The 16,754-nt window shown below is 33.3% G+C and overlaps 1 protein-coding gene across 1 annotated transcript; it reads right to left on the bottom strand.

The window, feature by feature from the left end:
* Positions 1-1,720: 1,720 nt before the first annotated feature.
* LOC111901978 (uncharacterized) lies at positions 1,721-4,767 on the bottom strand. Its single transcript, XM_023897849.1, has 3 exons — positions 3,793-4,767; positions 1,968-2,032; positions 1,721-1,895 (listed from the first exon to the last, which is right to left on the bottom strand). The coding sequence occupies exons 1-3, from the start codon at positions 4,765-4,767 to the stop codon at positions 1,721-1,723; spliced, it is 1,215 nt and encodes a 404-aa protein (XP_023753617.1).
* Positions 4,768-16,754: the final 11,987 nt, after the last annotated feature.

Here is a 16,754-nt window from a genome sequence, read left to right on the forward strand (position 1 = left end):
TACAAATAACATTTTAGTCAACATTTTGTTCAAAACTTGTGTTGATGACTAGTTTGTGGTAAAAATAACATTTTAAACTCATTTTTGTCAAAAGTATCATTCTTGGCTTGATTTTTGTGAAAATACACATTTTCTGGTTTTGAGCTTTTCCGACCTAGTTGTTGGAAAATTTGTAGAAAAATCATCGTAAGTCGAAATTTGGATCCGTAAATTCTAGAAGTTTGGAAATTTTGTCTGCTTTGTTCACAATTGTTCTCATAATTTTTGATGGCCTCAAACTAGTGTGAAATCACTCACCTTCACAGGTTGGTCCGAAATTATTTCAAATATGATAGGTAGTTTTGTAAAATTCGTCAAAAATTGTAGAAAAAATCGTATGGAAATGTGAGAGTAGTAAATTTAAAGGTATAAATCTGAACTTTATCCATGTAAAACAGTTTTGAAAAATACTTCCATTAAGAGGGTCAAAACAGTTCGAGATTTGGCTAAAACTTTCCTGTCAAAAGCTGAATTTTGAGTATAAATTATAGATCTTTGAGCACAACACTCATTTTTGCTATTTTAAGTGTATAATTCCTAGATCTACAACTTTATATGTATATGTGATAAAACATACTTTTCTCAAGGTTCTTATGAAGATCCAAGTGATAAACTTCAAGTTCTTAACATATTTTTAGATTAATGAAGTAATCAACACATAATCACCAAATAATTCATGGAAACACACATAGTCATGCATATACACATAGATCTACATGAAGCAACTTGTATTCTCCCCCAAAATAATATGAAAACCGAAAACAAGGGGTATGAACTCACCTTGGGGCGATGGATCGGTTTTGATGAAGAAGTGGAAGAAGATTTTTTTGATCCTAGCTAGCTTTCTTGAGTAGATCTTGAACTTAGATGGTTCACTGTGTGAAAATTGAAATGATTTTCTTGATGATTTCCCTTGCATCCATGGTTTTTCTTGAGAGAAAATGGGTGGAGAAGTGTTGTGTGCTTGAGAGAATAATGGTTAATCTTGAAAAGAGAGAGATATTAAAGTGAGAGAGGGATGGCTGAGAGTTAGAGAAGAGAGAAGGGAAAGGTAGGGGTTGACTTATAGGAGTGATGGGAAAAGTTTGGTTATATGGGAGGTAATCTCCTTGGATGTATGTTGTACAAAAGTGAGGTGTCACTCCTAATTTCCCAATGTATTTTCCTTTTTTTTTTTTTTTGGGGGGGGGGGGGGGGAGAATGGGCTAGAAGAAAGGATAGGAGATAGTTTGGGCCTCATCTTGTCTTGGTTCGAATTCATGAAGCCAAATTAATATTTTCGGGCCATTGGGCCCTTATGGCTCACTAAGGTTAATTGGATTAGTTATGGCCCAATAAGGCCCATTAGGGTTAGAATAAACCATTCTAGACCCAAATGGTCCAAAATGTTTTTATTTATGAATGTGGGTTCATTTAGAGCCCATAGTAGTCAAGTTGAAAGTTTATTGGTCCATTAGGCCCAATAAGAGAACCATAGTCCATAATAATCTTGAACCGGGATTTTTAGGGTTTCCAACCGTTATTTGAACATATGAGATGTATTTGAATGAGAATAGAGTATAATATTCACTTAGAGTACAAGTTATTATAGTAGGTGAATGATTACATGAGGTTAGAATTTCTTAGCAAAAATGCTAGCTGTGACACATTGCATGGATTATTTCTTGGTGCCTATCCGAAATTACACATAATTGTCTATCTTGAGCAACAAAATGTCTAATTTGGTAAAAGAACCAACACCAAATGTGTGATGACTTTTCATGACAATAGCATATGCAACATGTAATATATTATTGTTAGCATCTTTTGTGATAGCAACAAGCAATTTCCCCTTATATGAACCCTTCAAATGACAACTATTAACATAAATAACATGTTGGCACAGACAAAAAGCATCAATAACAGGTCTAAAAGCCCAAAAAACATACTTGAATGTTGCAACATTTGACGAGTCATTTGGTTTATGAAACCACTTCACAATGGATGAAAAAAACTGATGATAAAAAGAGAAATTTATAATACAAAAAAATGAATTGATTAGACAATTAAGTCATTTGCTTTCTTTGAGTTTTCACGAACAATCACAATGATTTTTCATATGCTTTTGGAGGTATGCTATCATGAATAAATATTTTGGAGTTTTCAAAAAATAAAAAAATAAAAATAATAACAAAAATATTCATATGTTTATTAATTATAATAAAAATCGATCAAATAAATGTAATATATTAAATATTGAAATTTATTCATACGTATTTATGAGTTCTATAATAAGTTATTGAAAATATTAATTAGAATTTAATTATATATTTTTCATAATAAGAGTAAAAACTAAAGATTTTGTTAATAAAAGCTAACAAAAGATAACGATGTAAGTTAGAGGACGAACATTCAATGTTTATTCAATTCTAAAAGTAAGAAACTGAACTCAACTGGTAGAGCCCCAAGCAAATAGACCCATTTTTACAAGGAAAAAAAAATTGTTGTGTTTCTACCAATCTTTCTCAAAATTATCCTATTTTTACCAAAAACTCAATTTATGATTTGGAAGTATGGGTTAACTTAGCATAATCCTAAAGGTGAAGAATTATAGGATTACATTCATAGTCTAGGGATTTTAAATAGGATTACAAACGAACTCAACAAAACACAAAAACAAAGTTGTTTGTGTTTGCTAGTTTAAGTCTACTGAACAAACAAATGAACACCAACACATAACTAAACAAACTTTTTTGTTTGTGTTTTTTCGTTTAGAGATTATATTATCTGTGTTCATTCGTTATGAAGCTAAACGACGAAAATAAATAAATATAAATGAACAAACATACTCATATATAAACATCCAAACAAAGAAATGCACATAAACAAAATTGGTATATACAAGTTCGACAATTCAAAACATCCCAAAGTCTAGAAGCATTTCAAAAGTAAAGTCTATATATCATCATCTATATCTTCTGTCTTCTCTAAATCGCAAACTTGAAAAGTTTCATGGTTTGACTTCATTACATCCAAATAACTTTATAGTGTAAATGAACTGATACAGAAGGCTAACGAAGGGAAATGAATGGAAAAACCTATTTTTTGCTTGTTTATTAAATAAACGAATTCAAACAAACTTTCCACCAAGAGGCTCGATGAATTTTCTAATTGATTACATCCCTAGTTTTAACTTTTAAGTGTATAAATAAAAGGGAACTTTAAATGGCCCAAAAACTAATTAAGGGCACGTTTTGTGATAGATTATCATCTTGATTCCAATTTTATTTTTAGGCTTATCATCTCTCATTTCCTCCCCATATAAGCTTTCAATAGTGAAGAAATACAAAGCCGAATCTTGGCACCGTTTGAAGCATTTCTTTGTTGTATTGATTCCACAAACACGATTAGTTCATCTCTCTTTGTTGTATTGTCACCCTTCGCGTCTTTCCGCTATACCATGGCAATGATCATGTTGTGACTTCTTAATAAGAAAATCTGCCTATATATAGTCCTTCAAAGACACCGGGTCTTTAATTTTCAGGATTAGAGAAATGAAAGAGGAGTTATATATGCCGTATATTCATATATAATTTGTACATACATATACCACATTTATAATACAATCTTTTAGAAATTAAAATTCATTATATATAATTTATATAAGATGATAATTCAACACCGACAAATACTTTTTTCATTACTGTTCATAACAGAAAAAAGAAAAGTGAGACCAACATACGGAAACCATGAGACCAAAGAAAGCAATCAAACTTGAGGTTGACGAGGAGGCTGCCCTAGCTCAACATCCTTGTTGGCCTTGAACACAGGCTCAACCTGGCTTAGATAACCTCCAAGTTGAGTCGACAATCCTACCTTATCGATGGGTTCACGATGATACGACTTGCAAATAAGATAAAGCATCGTTTGGGCGACATAGCCAAGAAGAAACATGTTCATAAGTAAAAACAGGCACACTACACCCACGATTAGCGTTAAAAACGTGAAGTTCCATACAAACACGTAGAACAAGATCAAGATCCCTGCAAAGATGCAATATAACACGAAGAACACAAACCATGATAACCACCTCTTCCCTTTAATAAGACTATTGCCTTTCATCATTGCTTTCAATCCATACGAGCTTTCTAAAACAGTAACCACACTAGCAAGCTGCCATATCGCTGTAATATAAATAAACCCGATGGCGTATACAGAAAACAACACCCAAAACAGGATCGAACCAAACGTGGTTTCCGAAATAGTGGTTGCCCAGATGAGAAGTACTACTCCCGACACAACGTTGTAGATAAAAAAACCGAAGTAAGTCCATAAGAAAGTTAAAGCAAGTCTCTTCCAAACCCTAGGGACAATTTTCATGACTTTCTTGAATGTCACATCACCTCCGGTATACACGGTGGCTATGGTGTAAACGATTGCAGCAGTTGAGAGGAGAGAAAAGAGGAAGAGGAAGGTCAAATAGACAAACTTGAAAACCCAATAGCCGATCCATTCAGATGATACCCTACGATGATAGTAGTACTGGTTGTCCCTATTTTCATATCGCTCAATACGCAGATTAAGTACGTCAGCAATGATGATATGAGCCAGGAAAATGAAAGAGAGTGGTAGGATGAAAGTAACGGTGATCTGAGCGAAGATTCTCTTCCATGAGAAGATGGTTTTTACAGATTCTTTGAAGAGGCCAAAGAAACCTACACTTTGCATCTCTGCTTGATCTCTATCCATTATGTTTATGTTTGCAAAGGGTGGGAAAGGGTATAGGGAGAAGTGGAAATGAATAGAAAATTTCTGCTTAAATTTATAGAACAGTTATTCTTCAAAACGACTCTTACTTTGTAATGAACTATACAATGGTCACCATGTGTGTAAAGGTTAAATGGCCTTAGTTTTTCACGCGAAAGGTACAGGCCGGTTGGGTTAATGGAATCCTTGATGTGTGCTATGTTCCATTCATATAGGTTTAAAAGGAGGACTATAATAAAGAAAGGAAATTAAGGAGATTTTGGTATTACTAAATATATGACGATATGGTTAAGGTTCTTTATTTCTTATTTTTGTTATCATATATATATTTATAGAAATTAAGTAATCATGCTAATGTGGAATATTTTCCATATCTCATTCATCCAAATCCAAAAGAGAGCGTAAGCGTACATAAATATTAAATAACTACAAGAATGAATATCGGCCTATCTATACATTTGATATTTAATGATATTTTAGGATACTAATATGATACATGTCATAATTTAAATGAGTAGGAGGATTGGTAGAATTAAAAGGTATGAGGATATTTAATTTCTCTAATACAAACTATAATATACTAATAATACATTGTCTAATTCGCCCTACACTGGGAGCGGTAGATAGCAAGCGGACAATCAAACTGGATAGAGTTGGCAAAGAGCGATGAAGGAAATCTTTTGGTGAAAATGTTACACTAGTACAAACGACATTTATTGATGCGGTTAAAACTATTAGTTGATGCGGTTTTCAAACCGCACCAATAAATATGGCATAAAAAAATAAGATATTTGTTGAGGCGGTTCCAAAAACCACATTATAAAATGCTATGAACCACATTAGAAAATGTCCGGGGAAAAAATACAAATAGCACCAAAAAATAATATATTTGGTGATGCAGTTCCAAAACCGCATTATAAAACCTTCGGGAAAAAAAATTACAAATAGCACCAAAAAAACAAGAACCGCCCCATTAAATGATCGCACCAAAAAATGGAAACATAAAATATTGTTTTTTTGGTGCTTTTTAGATGAGGTTGTCTTATTTTTTTGATGCTACAAATATCACACAAAAAATTGGGAACTAGCTCTAGTAAAATAGAGCACTAAAAAATGAAAAACACATTATTAAAACTAAGGATGAGCATATGGACTGGGGAACCGGCCGGAACCGGTACCGGAACCGGAACCGGCACCGGAACCGGAACCCGATGGAACCGGTCGGGCCGGGACCGGGACGTTATTTTTATTGATTTTTGGAACCAGGAACCGGAACCGATATAACCGGAACCGGTAGAACCGGTAAAAACCGGAACCGTATGATGCTATTTTTCGAGGGCCGGTTCCAATATTTGAAGACACGACAAGAACCGGTAGGAACCGGGAATCGGTGGAACCGGAACCGGTAGAACCGCCGGTCCGGTTCGGTTCTTGATTTTGGCCGAAGCCGGTTCTCGGTTCCGGTCCGGTTCGGGCCGGTTCAGTCATTTTGCTCATCCCTAATTAAAACAATGACACCAAAAAATGAGAAACGCATTTTAAAATAGTGGCACAAAATATCAATAATTTCTAATTGCGTGTTTAATTACAATAAATCCAAACATCAATTAAAATACCACTTAATACTACAAAACATCCTAATTTTTATATAGATTTTTTCCGACCATCATTCACCATGTCAATTAAACGCGATATCATTTCTAAGACCATATTTTCAAGTTCATTAGGCAAAGCATACTTTTTCTTCTTCCAAAACTACAAAAGACAAACAAATTATATATTATATATATACAACCAAATAGAAAAATTGATATATTTTAAATATATGCAAAACACATACTTTATTTTGTAAATCATGTTGAATGGTCTCAACAAACTCCCACATATCTTTAATTACTATGAATCCACATTCCCAATCACCCTTTTTGTTGGTTACACTACATTTAATCCACAAATAACTATTGTAAAACTAATTAAAATAAATTTATAAAAAAAATAATAGAAAACATTCCTCTACCGTTATCCAATTGTTAAATTGTCCATGAAAAAGTTTATCAACTAAAGAAGGAAAAGGGTTTTTGTCCTTTTGGTCATTTTCGTCTATCTTGTCTTTTTCGTTCTTTTTATATTTTTTGCCCTTTTCCTTTATACCACTTAAAAAACCAAGAATATAACCGGATTTGGTATTTGAACATAGGATAAAAAGTACTCAATGTTGATTACAAAAATAAAAATTATAGAACAAATAAGCATGTATGTATAGTGTGTATATGTATGTGTATGTATTATTGATCAAAGAGTTTACTCTTGTAAATATGGAGCAAGAAAATATTTCTTTCTACCTTCATGATACAAAAATACTTCTTTGATGTGTTCAATGGAGAGCGTCATATTTGTTCGATCATTTAAATTTCTAATGTAGAACAGATCAAAGAAAGCGCATTCGGGATTGGACGTCGTAAAAAGAAGTGTGTGTGTGTGTGTGTGTATATATATATATATATATATATATATATATATATATATACACATGTTACACAATGTTAGTAATATATCTAAAATGTTATTATACCATATTAAAAATATAATAACTTACATCGCAAACCAATGTACAACGTTAAAATCAAGCCAATCCCTTAAAAATAGTTGTAACACCTCGTTATATGGGATGGCAAGTTGAACCCTATGGTGATACATTCCTTTGGGTGGAAGAATATTAATGGCATGTGCAACCCCAAACATTTCTGCTACTTGAAAACCAATATGTTGGATTTTAGGACTTCTTTGTTGTATTTTAAATCATTTTGTGGTGGATTCATAGATAATAACTAAAAACAAACAAAAAAATTAGTACTTAGATATGATTATATACAAACATAAAACATCTAAAAACAAGCTTTTTAAGATTAACCATATCAACTACACGACCTCGCAAAGGTTCATTAGTTTCCATATACCGATAAAAAATGTGGTTTTCCTCAAACTAAAATAACAAACAATTGTTATAAAATTAACAAAATCAAACTAAATTAACAAAAAATAAAAGAGTGAACCATTCGAAATCGACTACCTGTGGACGATAAACTGAAGTAGTCGTGTTGTCAACAACGTTTATCTGTTGTGATGCACGATTCCAACCCATTCCCATGCCACTATTTGAGCCCATTCCCATGCCACCATTTCACATGCTTGTTGTTTTGTTTGCAAGCTAAAATATATTGTAATATTTAAATAAAAATATACTAAAATATATTGTTATATTTAAATAAAAATAGACCTCTATTGCACATCTCGGCCATTGAACTAGTGTATGAAGAAGATGTTTAACAAATTCAACTTCATTTGTTCGAGTTACGGTATGTACAAGCAAGTCCCCATATATTTCGATAATCCCATCAACTTGCACTTTAACACAACCTTCATTTATCGGTTGTAACTATTTATTAATGCTGTGTTTTTGATGCTTTTAATTCATTGTATTTTTGATGCGATTGTAACTATTTTTTAATGTTGTTTTTTGTATTTGTTAGGGCGGTTTCATTATTTTCTGGTGCTATTTTCCACTTTATAAGTACATTATCTTTCTTTAAATATGCAATGGTTTGTTTTGTTAACAGAATAACTAATATTAATGTTATTTAATACAAACCACAAATGTTATTTACTGTTTTCACTTTAAAAAATTACTATAATTTAATTCGATGATTATAATGAATGGATATTACTATAGAATGTAACACCCAAAATTTCAAACCAATTTAAACGTTAAAAAGACATGTCAAGTTCATCAAAACATTACAACTTTGTTTTCAAAATACTAATTATCAGAGTTTTCCCAGAAACATAAACATAATAGAAGGAGTTGTACGATCACACCTTTCCTTGCCGCGATCTCCTGATGTACCTGAATCTATAAACTGGAACTGTAAGCCCGAAAGCTTAGTGAGTTACCCCCAACATACCGATACACATACAGTCCACATAACCATGTCGAAAATAACATATCATAACTAACTGAACAGAACCGCACATAACGGGTCCATAACCCTACAGACTGCAATACCCACGAGCCCACAGTACGAGTCTCCCTTAACCCGTAACTAGAATGCCCCCGAGCCCACAGTACGAGTCTCCCTTAGCCTGTAACTGGAATGCTCTCGAGCCTATAGTACGAGTCTCCCTTAGCCCGTAACTGGAATGCTCCTATGGTTTGTTGGCTACCGCACGCAGCAGTACAACCTCAACCCATCCCATATAACAAACACATAAATCATAAGAATCGAGCATGCAATAATCATATAACATCACAGGTAGTCATACAGACCTACCTAATAGGCATAACCACTAGCATGCAACACTAAGTCATACTCAGCATCTAACACAACTCAAATAACATATCAAATGGGACGACCTTGGTGCCTTAGACCCCTTAGTATAGTGAGGATAACTCACCTCGCAACTAACGTCAGAAACTAGTAAGCTTCAACTCCTGGATCACCAACACGAACTTCACTACCTATAAATACCATAAAACCATTTTTCATAAGTTCCCAAATTATCATAATACCCTCAGAAGTCAACTGGTCAACTCTTAGTCAAAGTCAACAACCCATGTTGACTCTGTTGGGTTTTGAGCATTCTAACACTCCTAAGTGTACATGAAACCCTAAATACCTTGGATATATGTTTTCTCTATTATATATGCAAATATGAACTTCCAAGGTATTATCCTAATCTAGCATACGAAACAATGAATATAACAAGATAGAATACATACCTCTTTGATGTAGAAAGTCTTCATGAAGCTTGAGTGCCTAGTGCCCCAAGTGTGACACCTCAAATGGTTCACACAACACCAAATACACTTGGAATAACTTGAGAGAAACTTGAACACTCCTTGAAATCGTCTAGCCCTCACACTCACACATAGTGCACGATTGCTTGATCCATGGGATTCTTTTATATGGTGGCTATTAGGGTTACACCATGTAACTCATGACTTTACCCATTCCTTATGCTCCATGGATTTTAACCTCCATGGAGCATCCATGGGTCACCCTATGGACTTAGTCCAACATAAGGAATCTTGGATCACAAGCTCACATATATACGAATGAATGATTTGCACAATCAACCCATATATTTAATTAGTCTCCTTTTGATCACTTAATTAATTCCAAATTAATTCTTGATCAATACTAATTAAATAACCTTATTAATATATTAGAACTTATAATATATTAACAAACCTTAAGTGTTATTTCTCTCATTTTAGTCTATCCAAATGCATGATGCCATGCAACCCAAATGGACCATGCCGGGTCGGGTCAAGACTTACCAATTATAGTTATGGACTTAGACATTAATCCAACATTCTCCCACTTGGATAATTCTAAAACTATTATTGCGTATGACTTCAAGAACTAACTGGCAATCGTAGCTCTCAAAAGCTTTTGTCGAACTCTGACCTTGTAGATGAACTCTGACCTTTGTCAATGACTTGTCCATTAGATAAGGGATCATATATTCCTCCATTCTAGATATCATATGGATTGAGACATGGATTATAATCATTCTCTCTGTCCATTTGTTGTTTCCTGATTTCCGATTTATGACGACTGACTAATTGAACAAATCAAATCAGTCCTGGCCCGGCCGAGCACTTCCATTTGTCATCATCAAATCATCGAGGGGCCCACATATATCGCTTTTATCCCGAAGGTAAAAGGAATGGATAAACTTCAACTCATATGGCTTGTTCTACTACTTATTGAATCATACACAAAGGCACGTTTTATAACACCGAGTTACCAAATGCGTTTTCGTGCAATCAATGTACAACCAACTCATATCTCTAGGTTTGAAGAATATAAGATATTATCGTCTCATGATCACTCGTGATAAAATCCATGAAGTGATTCCAATGAGCGCGGGTTGAATCCAATACTCAGAACTTATGAGCACTCATGAGTGTTGTAGCCCTTTGTCCAACATCTTAGACCTCTACAAGCCAACCCATGACAGTCTTGATTCATATCTACTTCCAACATATGACCGACTATGGATGGTTTGAATAACTTAGTCATTCCGGAAGAATAACCTATTTTATTCTGGAAGTCAAAACATGCAAAATGAAACACAAGAATAATTGAATCCAATATGGTATCAAAACCTATGAACATAAATAAAACATCTTTTATTTATCACCATATGATTACACATTATTCATTGTATACTGTTTCAGCTATCAACTTTATTCTTGAATTTAAAACAATAGTTGTCCCATGCTCCAAGCATGTACACTATGTTTTCTAAACACTAGTCATGTCATACACCAAGTATGCATACTATGTTTGTCTATGATCTTTACTTTGTGAAATAGATCAATTAAACATAACTACAATGATCCTCTTTTCACAGTCCCAAATCCTTACTGCAAATGCAAAAGTTCCAAATTCATGCGATTTACTGAAATTTGTTAGATTCTAAACTTATATGCATTGATCCTCTTGTAATGATTATGCACAAAGTCACAAGGACTTGACAACAAACATTACAAAGTATTCCAAAGGAGATCAACTCCTTGGAAACATCCTTCTTGCATTAAGTTTCCTTAATCTTACATAGATTGAAAATTCTAACTTTGAAACATTTTCATATTCATTTTGACTATCACTTCTGAACAATAGTTGCCTCCTTATAGATTATGTCAATATGGTCCTTCCAGAATTATCACTATACTTCCAACTGTCCTTGAGCACCCAATCTTTGGTAAGCCTTAGATTGTCCTCGATAATTGATTAATCCTTTTAGTCATATCCAATTCTAGACCTTTTCCCTTCTTAATGCCCCAGGCATTTGGAAAATTTTAGAAAGGATGAATATAGCACATGTAATCGATCCTATATCCGAAGCATGTGGGACACGATTCATGATGTCTCACATAAAGACTAAACCAGTCTTTTGCTATAACATTTCCATTTCTATTTGCCAAGTTCTCATAATTCAGATTATGAAAAGGGATGCCGTAATCATAATTGAATTTTAGAACGCAAATAATGGACCCATATACAAAATTTTCTTATGTTGAGCCATTCCAACATGAAATTCATATATATATATATATATATATATATATATATATATATATATATATATATATATATATATATATCAATGTTGTAAAAATCACGACTAGGTCCCGATTAATCCCTAGGCACTACTCGACCGATTAGGAGGCGTCTAGCGATTAATCCCTACATACATAATGAGTGAAACATTATAAAACGATGAAATTTTAACATTTTGAAGAAGTTTTATTTCAATGGAAACAATTTGAGGTATGATTAGTGTTTTATTAATCATATTAACCTATTTAGTTATCATATTAGTGGTATTTACGAAACTTGATATGATATTAATCATATTTAACTTTTTAAAATTCAACAAATTGGGAATTAATGGTCCCCGATAAATCTCCGCCTAGCCGATTAATCCCTTGACCCCAGTCCACCGACTAGCTAACGTCGAACGTTTTTTACAACCTTGATATATATATATATATATATATATATATATATATATATATATATATATATATATATATATATATATATATATATATATATATATATATCCTCGACTAAATACGATTAAAACCTCAATCTAAGCTTTTAGATTTGAGATGAAGTATAATTTCCTCTCCCTTAATTATAGCAAAACAACTCTTTCCCAATTGAAACTTTTGTTTTCTATAATTAACATTGCTAACTTGCAATACTTATCATAATTATCATGCTCCCACTAACATGATGATTATTACCATGACACTTATGCTCCCACTAGCTTTGACATGTACTCAGAAATCAACTGACTTTCTTACCAAAGTTCAGATTTCTGATACTCGATTGTTTTGATAAAACTTTATCAAAATCATACACCTTCCCTTAGATAGCTCATAGGTGTGTCTAAACAATTATGAACAGGGATGCCGTAATCATAATGGTTAGACCTTTTTGCGACTTCTCACAAGTATAGGTTAGTGTGCCGGTTAACCAAACACGCTCCACTAACGACTTTGAGAATGCAAATATCTCAACTGTTATCTAGCTAAAATCTACTTAGTGAAAGTGTTTCCTCGCCATCATTTTCATGAATCGGAGAGAAACCTTATGACACTTGGATTTTCATGGTGTATGAGTTCCTACCCATATGAATTTGTCAAAACCATAATCACAAGACAAGGATAATGACAAATCAAAACTCATATGGATTGAACTCAATCTTAATTTCTTGCCACCTGGCAGCTCAAGGGCCTGCCATTGCTTCCAAGTTGTTGTGCAACCAATTGAGAACTCTAAAAACTCATATGCAAAGCCAACTTTAACTAGAATGGGCACAAAATATGTCAACATGATAGGTTATAAACCTCAAGTCGTGTGCTAGTGAAGAACTTCAGGTTTTATTCTTGATTAGTTCTTGAGACTTTCAAGACCTTTAAGACTCCCACTGTCCTCTTGACCTATAAGACTCCCTTGTCAAACATCCAAGAGATAGTGCGGATTTTAATCAAGACAAACACTTCACATAATTGGCCTTAGTTGGTCTTTGTTTTATCCAAAACATCACAACTTACCAATTTCAAATGTACAAGAGTAGGAAACTTTAACTCTTACATTTGACAAGTGTTTTAAACCTTCTTTAAGACATGTCACTCAAATTACAATCTTGGAGTATGACTCTAAGACTTGTATTGGAACGAAGTATGACTCATCTTCTTGATTTAACCATTTCAACAATTCAAGATTCCTCGTCTTAGTCATAAGAATGCACTAAGATTTCCTTAGAGAAGTAATTGTGCTATGGTTTCTTAATCATTAAGATGATCACAAAACTGATACTAAAGTACTCTCCCATCTTTTCAGATTTGAGAAACTTTTATCCTTCTGCCTAATTTGATTCTTCTTATTCGCTCTGCCATACATTGGAACCTTTTCCAATGTCTCAGAGTTACACTTAAGCTTGTAAGTATAATCATATTTACTGAGCTTTAGTAAACCATGACGAATAGTCTTATCGATCTTTTGTGGTGGACTTGACCAGTGCACAAGAATGTGTACTCGATCCCTTAGTCCTTCACTTGACTCACACATCCATGTGAACAAGTAGTTAGTCTTATTTTTTTCAATGCTTGAAGGTTCTCATTCATCATGCTATACAACTTGCATGATTCCAAGTTTCTATCCAACTGAAACTTGGGTGATGAGAATCTTTCCTTATTTGGTAAATTTAGACACTATCACAAATGAAAGAATCAAATTCACTTTCCAATATTGCTATCAGTGGAATCTTATAAGCAACAACTTTTAACAAATGCCATTGTAAGGATACTTAAAATAAATAAAATCAAAACCTTTTTCTTTTATTTTAAAACTTTGCGGAAAACTTATCCTTACAATCCATATGAAAACCTTGTTGTTATCTATTCCTAAGCAATATAAATATCATAACTCTTAAGTAATAGCCCAAAATTCTGATCACCGAACCGTGCGGTTGAAATCCATCTTCGCGATCAGAATCAGCATGCACTTAATAGAGTTAGACAATTGACTTGACCTAAAGTAGAGCCAAACTTATTGACTTTAACATCCTTAGGTAAATTTGGCGGCTTCGCAACCAATGCCCCTTCCTTTGGCAATAGTTACCTATGGACCCTTGATAATGGGACTATCTCAGACTTAGTCTTTCTCTTTACCATTTGGTCAACCGAGTTGACTATGGCCGATCCCTTTCCATTGGAAAGAGAGAGCTTTACTGGATATCCAATGTCATTATTGTCAATGTCCACAAGTTTTAGGAAGTTGATCTTAGCAAATAGATAAGATCATTGAGGGTCTTGTCATAGTCTGTTTCATAGGAGTCCCAAAGGAACTCACTATGTGACTTAGAAAGTAGTTGAGGCACCAACTTTCTCAACACTTTGACACCCAACTCTCCTGGTACATCTCCAAGATGTGATCACACATAGACCTTTTCTTGCCAATAGGGCTTGAGTGACCTTAAAATTTTCAATAACTTGTGGGTTAGGGAGAATAATTGGAGTAGGTGAAAGAAGTATGATTTCCATGGGACATCATCTTCATTTAGGAAAGGTTGTTTCAAGAGATTTAGGAAGATCATAAATGTTTAAACCAGACATCTTTTTGGGAGATATTCAAGATAGTTGATTTAAATTCCTTAATATGACACCCAATATGAAATATTAAGGCCAGGACCCAACAAACTATTTTATAACTTAGAAGAGGGATGTCGTAATCCAAGCTATAATATAGTCGAAGGTAGGTGAATGACGATTCACCAATTTCCACCAAGATAAACGAAATGTATTATTAGGTTTTAATTGGTTTTTGAAACTCCTATATCTTTAAGATTCATTGAACTTTTCAATGGCATGTTTCAATCTCGAGTGTGCCCTTCAGGTTTTGTGACTGGGATGCCGAGGATCACAAAACAAGGTGTGAAGTAACCATGCAAATTACTTGGTACCCTTAAGTGTTTACCCCTCAATACCTGAGCCGGTTAACCACACACGCTCCATCGATACTATGATAAACATTAAGTTACCCTTTGCCTACCTTGTTAAATACGAGTTAGTGTGCCGGTTAACCACACACGCTCCACTAACCGACTTAAACAAAGTGCAAAGTGTAATTTCATGGATTAGCACCTTATTCACATTTTCCTAAGTAACTAAGATTGGGTATTTATAAGAGTTTAGTTACTTAGTATTTATCATTAATACTTTTAATGAAGGGAGAATTCTAGTCCTTGTCCTACCCGTTCGGCTAACGACCCTCCACCGGTCAAGGAAGCGGTGGGTGAGAGTGGACACCCATTAAACTGCCATTTTATAGGCAGTAACCTTATACCCCCCTTATAGACCGGCTTCGTGAATGAGGCCTACTAACGGTAAGACTAACTTTACTCTTATACATATATATATATATATATATATATATATATATATATATATATATATATATATATAAATATTATTAACTTATAATATTATAAAGTATAAGGGTTGAATTTTAACTTTTAAAATTCTAAGGGCTAACTTGGAATTAAAGCATTCATGGGGAAAACTTTACAAATTCCAAAACTTGAGGACAAGTTTTGAAAGTATTCAAAACTCTTGGATTTTCATAACTTATGAGTTTAATTAAAGTTTTAAAAACTTTAATGAAGTGACTCTTGAACATCCATAACTTGAGGACAAGTTATGGAGTCATAAAACAATTTAATGAGGAAAAAGACTCTTCATTTTGTAACCTATGGCAACTTTTATGAGTTTTAAGATTCATAAATGTGACTTATAAGTTACATAAACACATTTTATGAACTTCTTTTAGATTAAATTGGATTAAAACCAACTATCACATAATTTTATTCATTAATCTAAATTCACTCATAAAACAAGGTAACACAAAAAACTTTTGGTGATCCATAACTTATTCTTAAGTTATGGAATCCTTTAAAACATTAACACCAAATTTTGTAACTCCATAAAAACTTTGAATCAAATTTTTTTTAAAAACCTTTTCATATCCATAACTTATGGAGGTTTCAAAAAATAAAACTCTTTAGATCAAACTTTTAAAACTAATAAAATAATCATATCATTTTATCTTTTATTAAATTTGACCTAATTCAACTCATAAAACAAATTATTCAAATTTTACAAATAATTAGTTTTTCACAAGAACAAGTAATTATCTTAAATTTTGACAAACTTCATGTTTTTTTTCCTTTTTTTTTCAACTTTGAAAATAAAATATTTGCATCAATATAACAGAAAACAACCCGTGGCTCTGATACCACTGTTGGGTTTTGAGCATTCTAACACTCCTAAATGTACATGCAACCCTAAATACCTTGGATCTATGTTTTCTCTATTATACATGCAAATA

The sequence above is a fragment of the Lactuca sativa genome, chromosome 6, assembly GCF_002870075.4.
Source record: "Lactuca sativa cultivar Salinas chromosome 6, Lsat_Salinas_v11, whole genome shotgun sequence".
Classification (NCBI taxonomy): domain Eukaryota; kingdom Viridiplantae; phylum Streptophyta; class Magnoliopsida; order Asterales; family Asteraceae; genus Lactuca; species Lactuca sativa.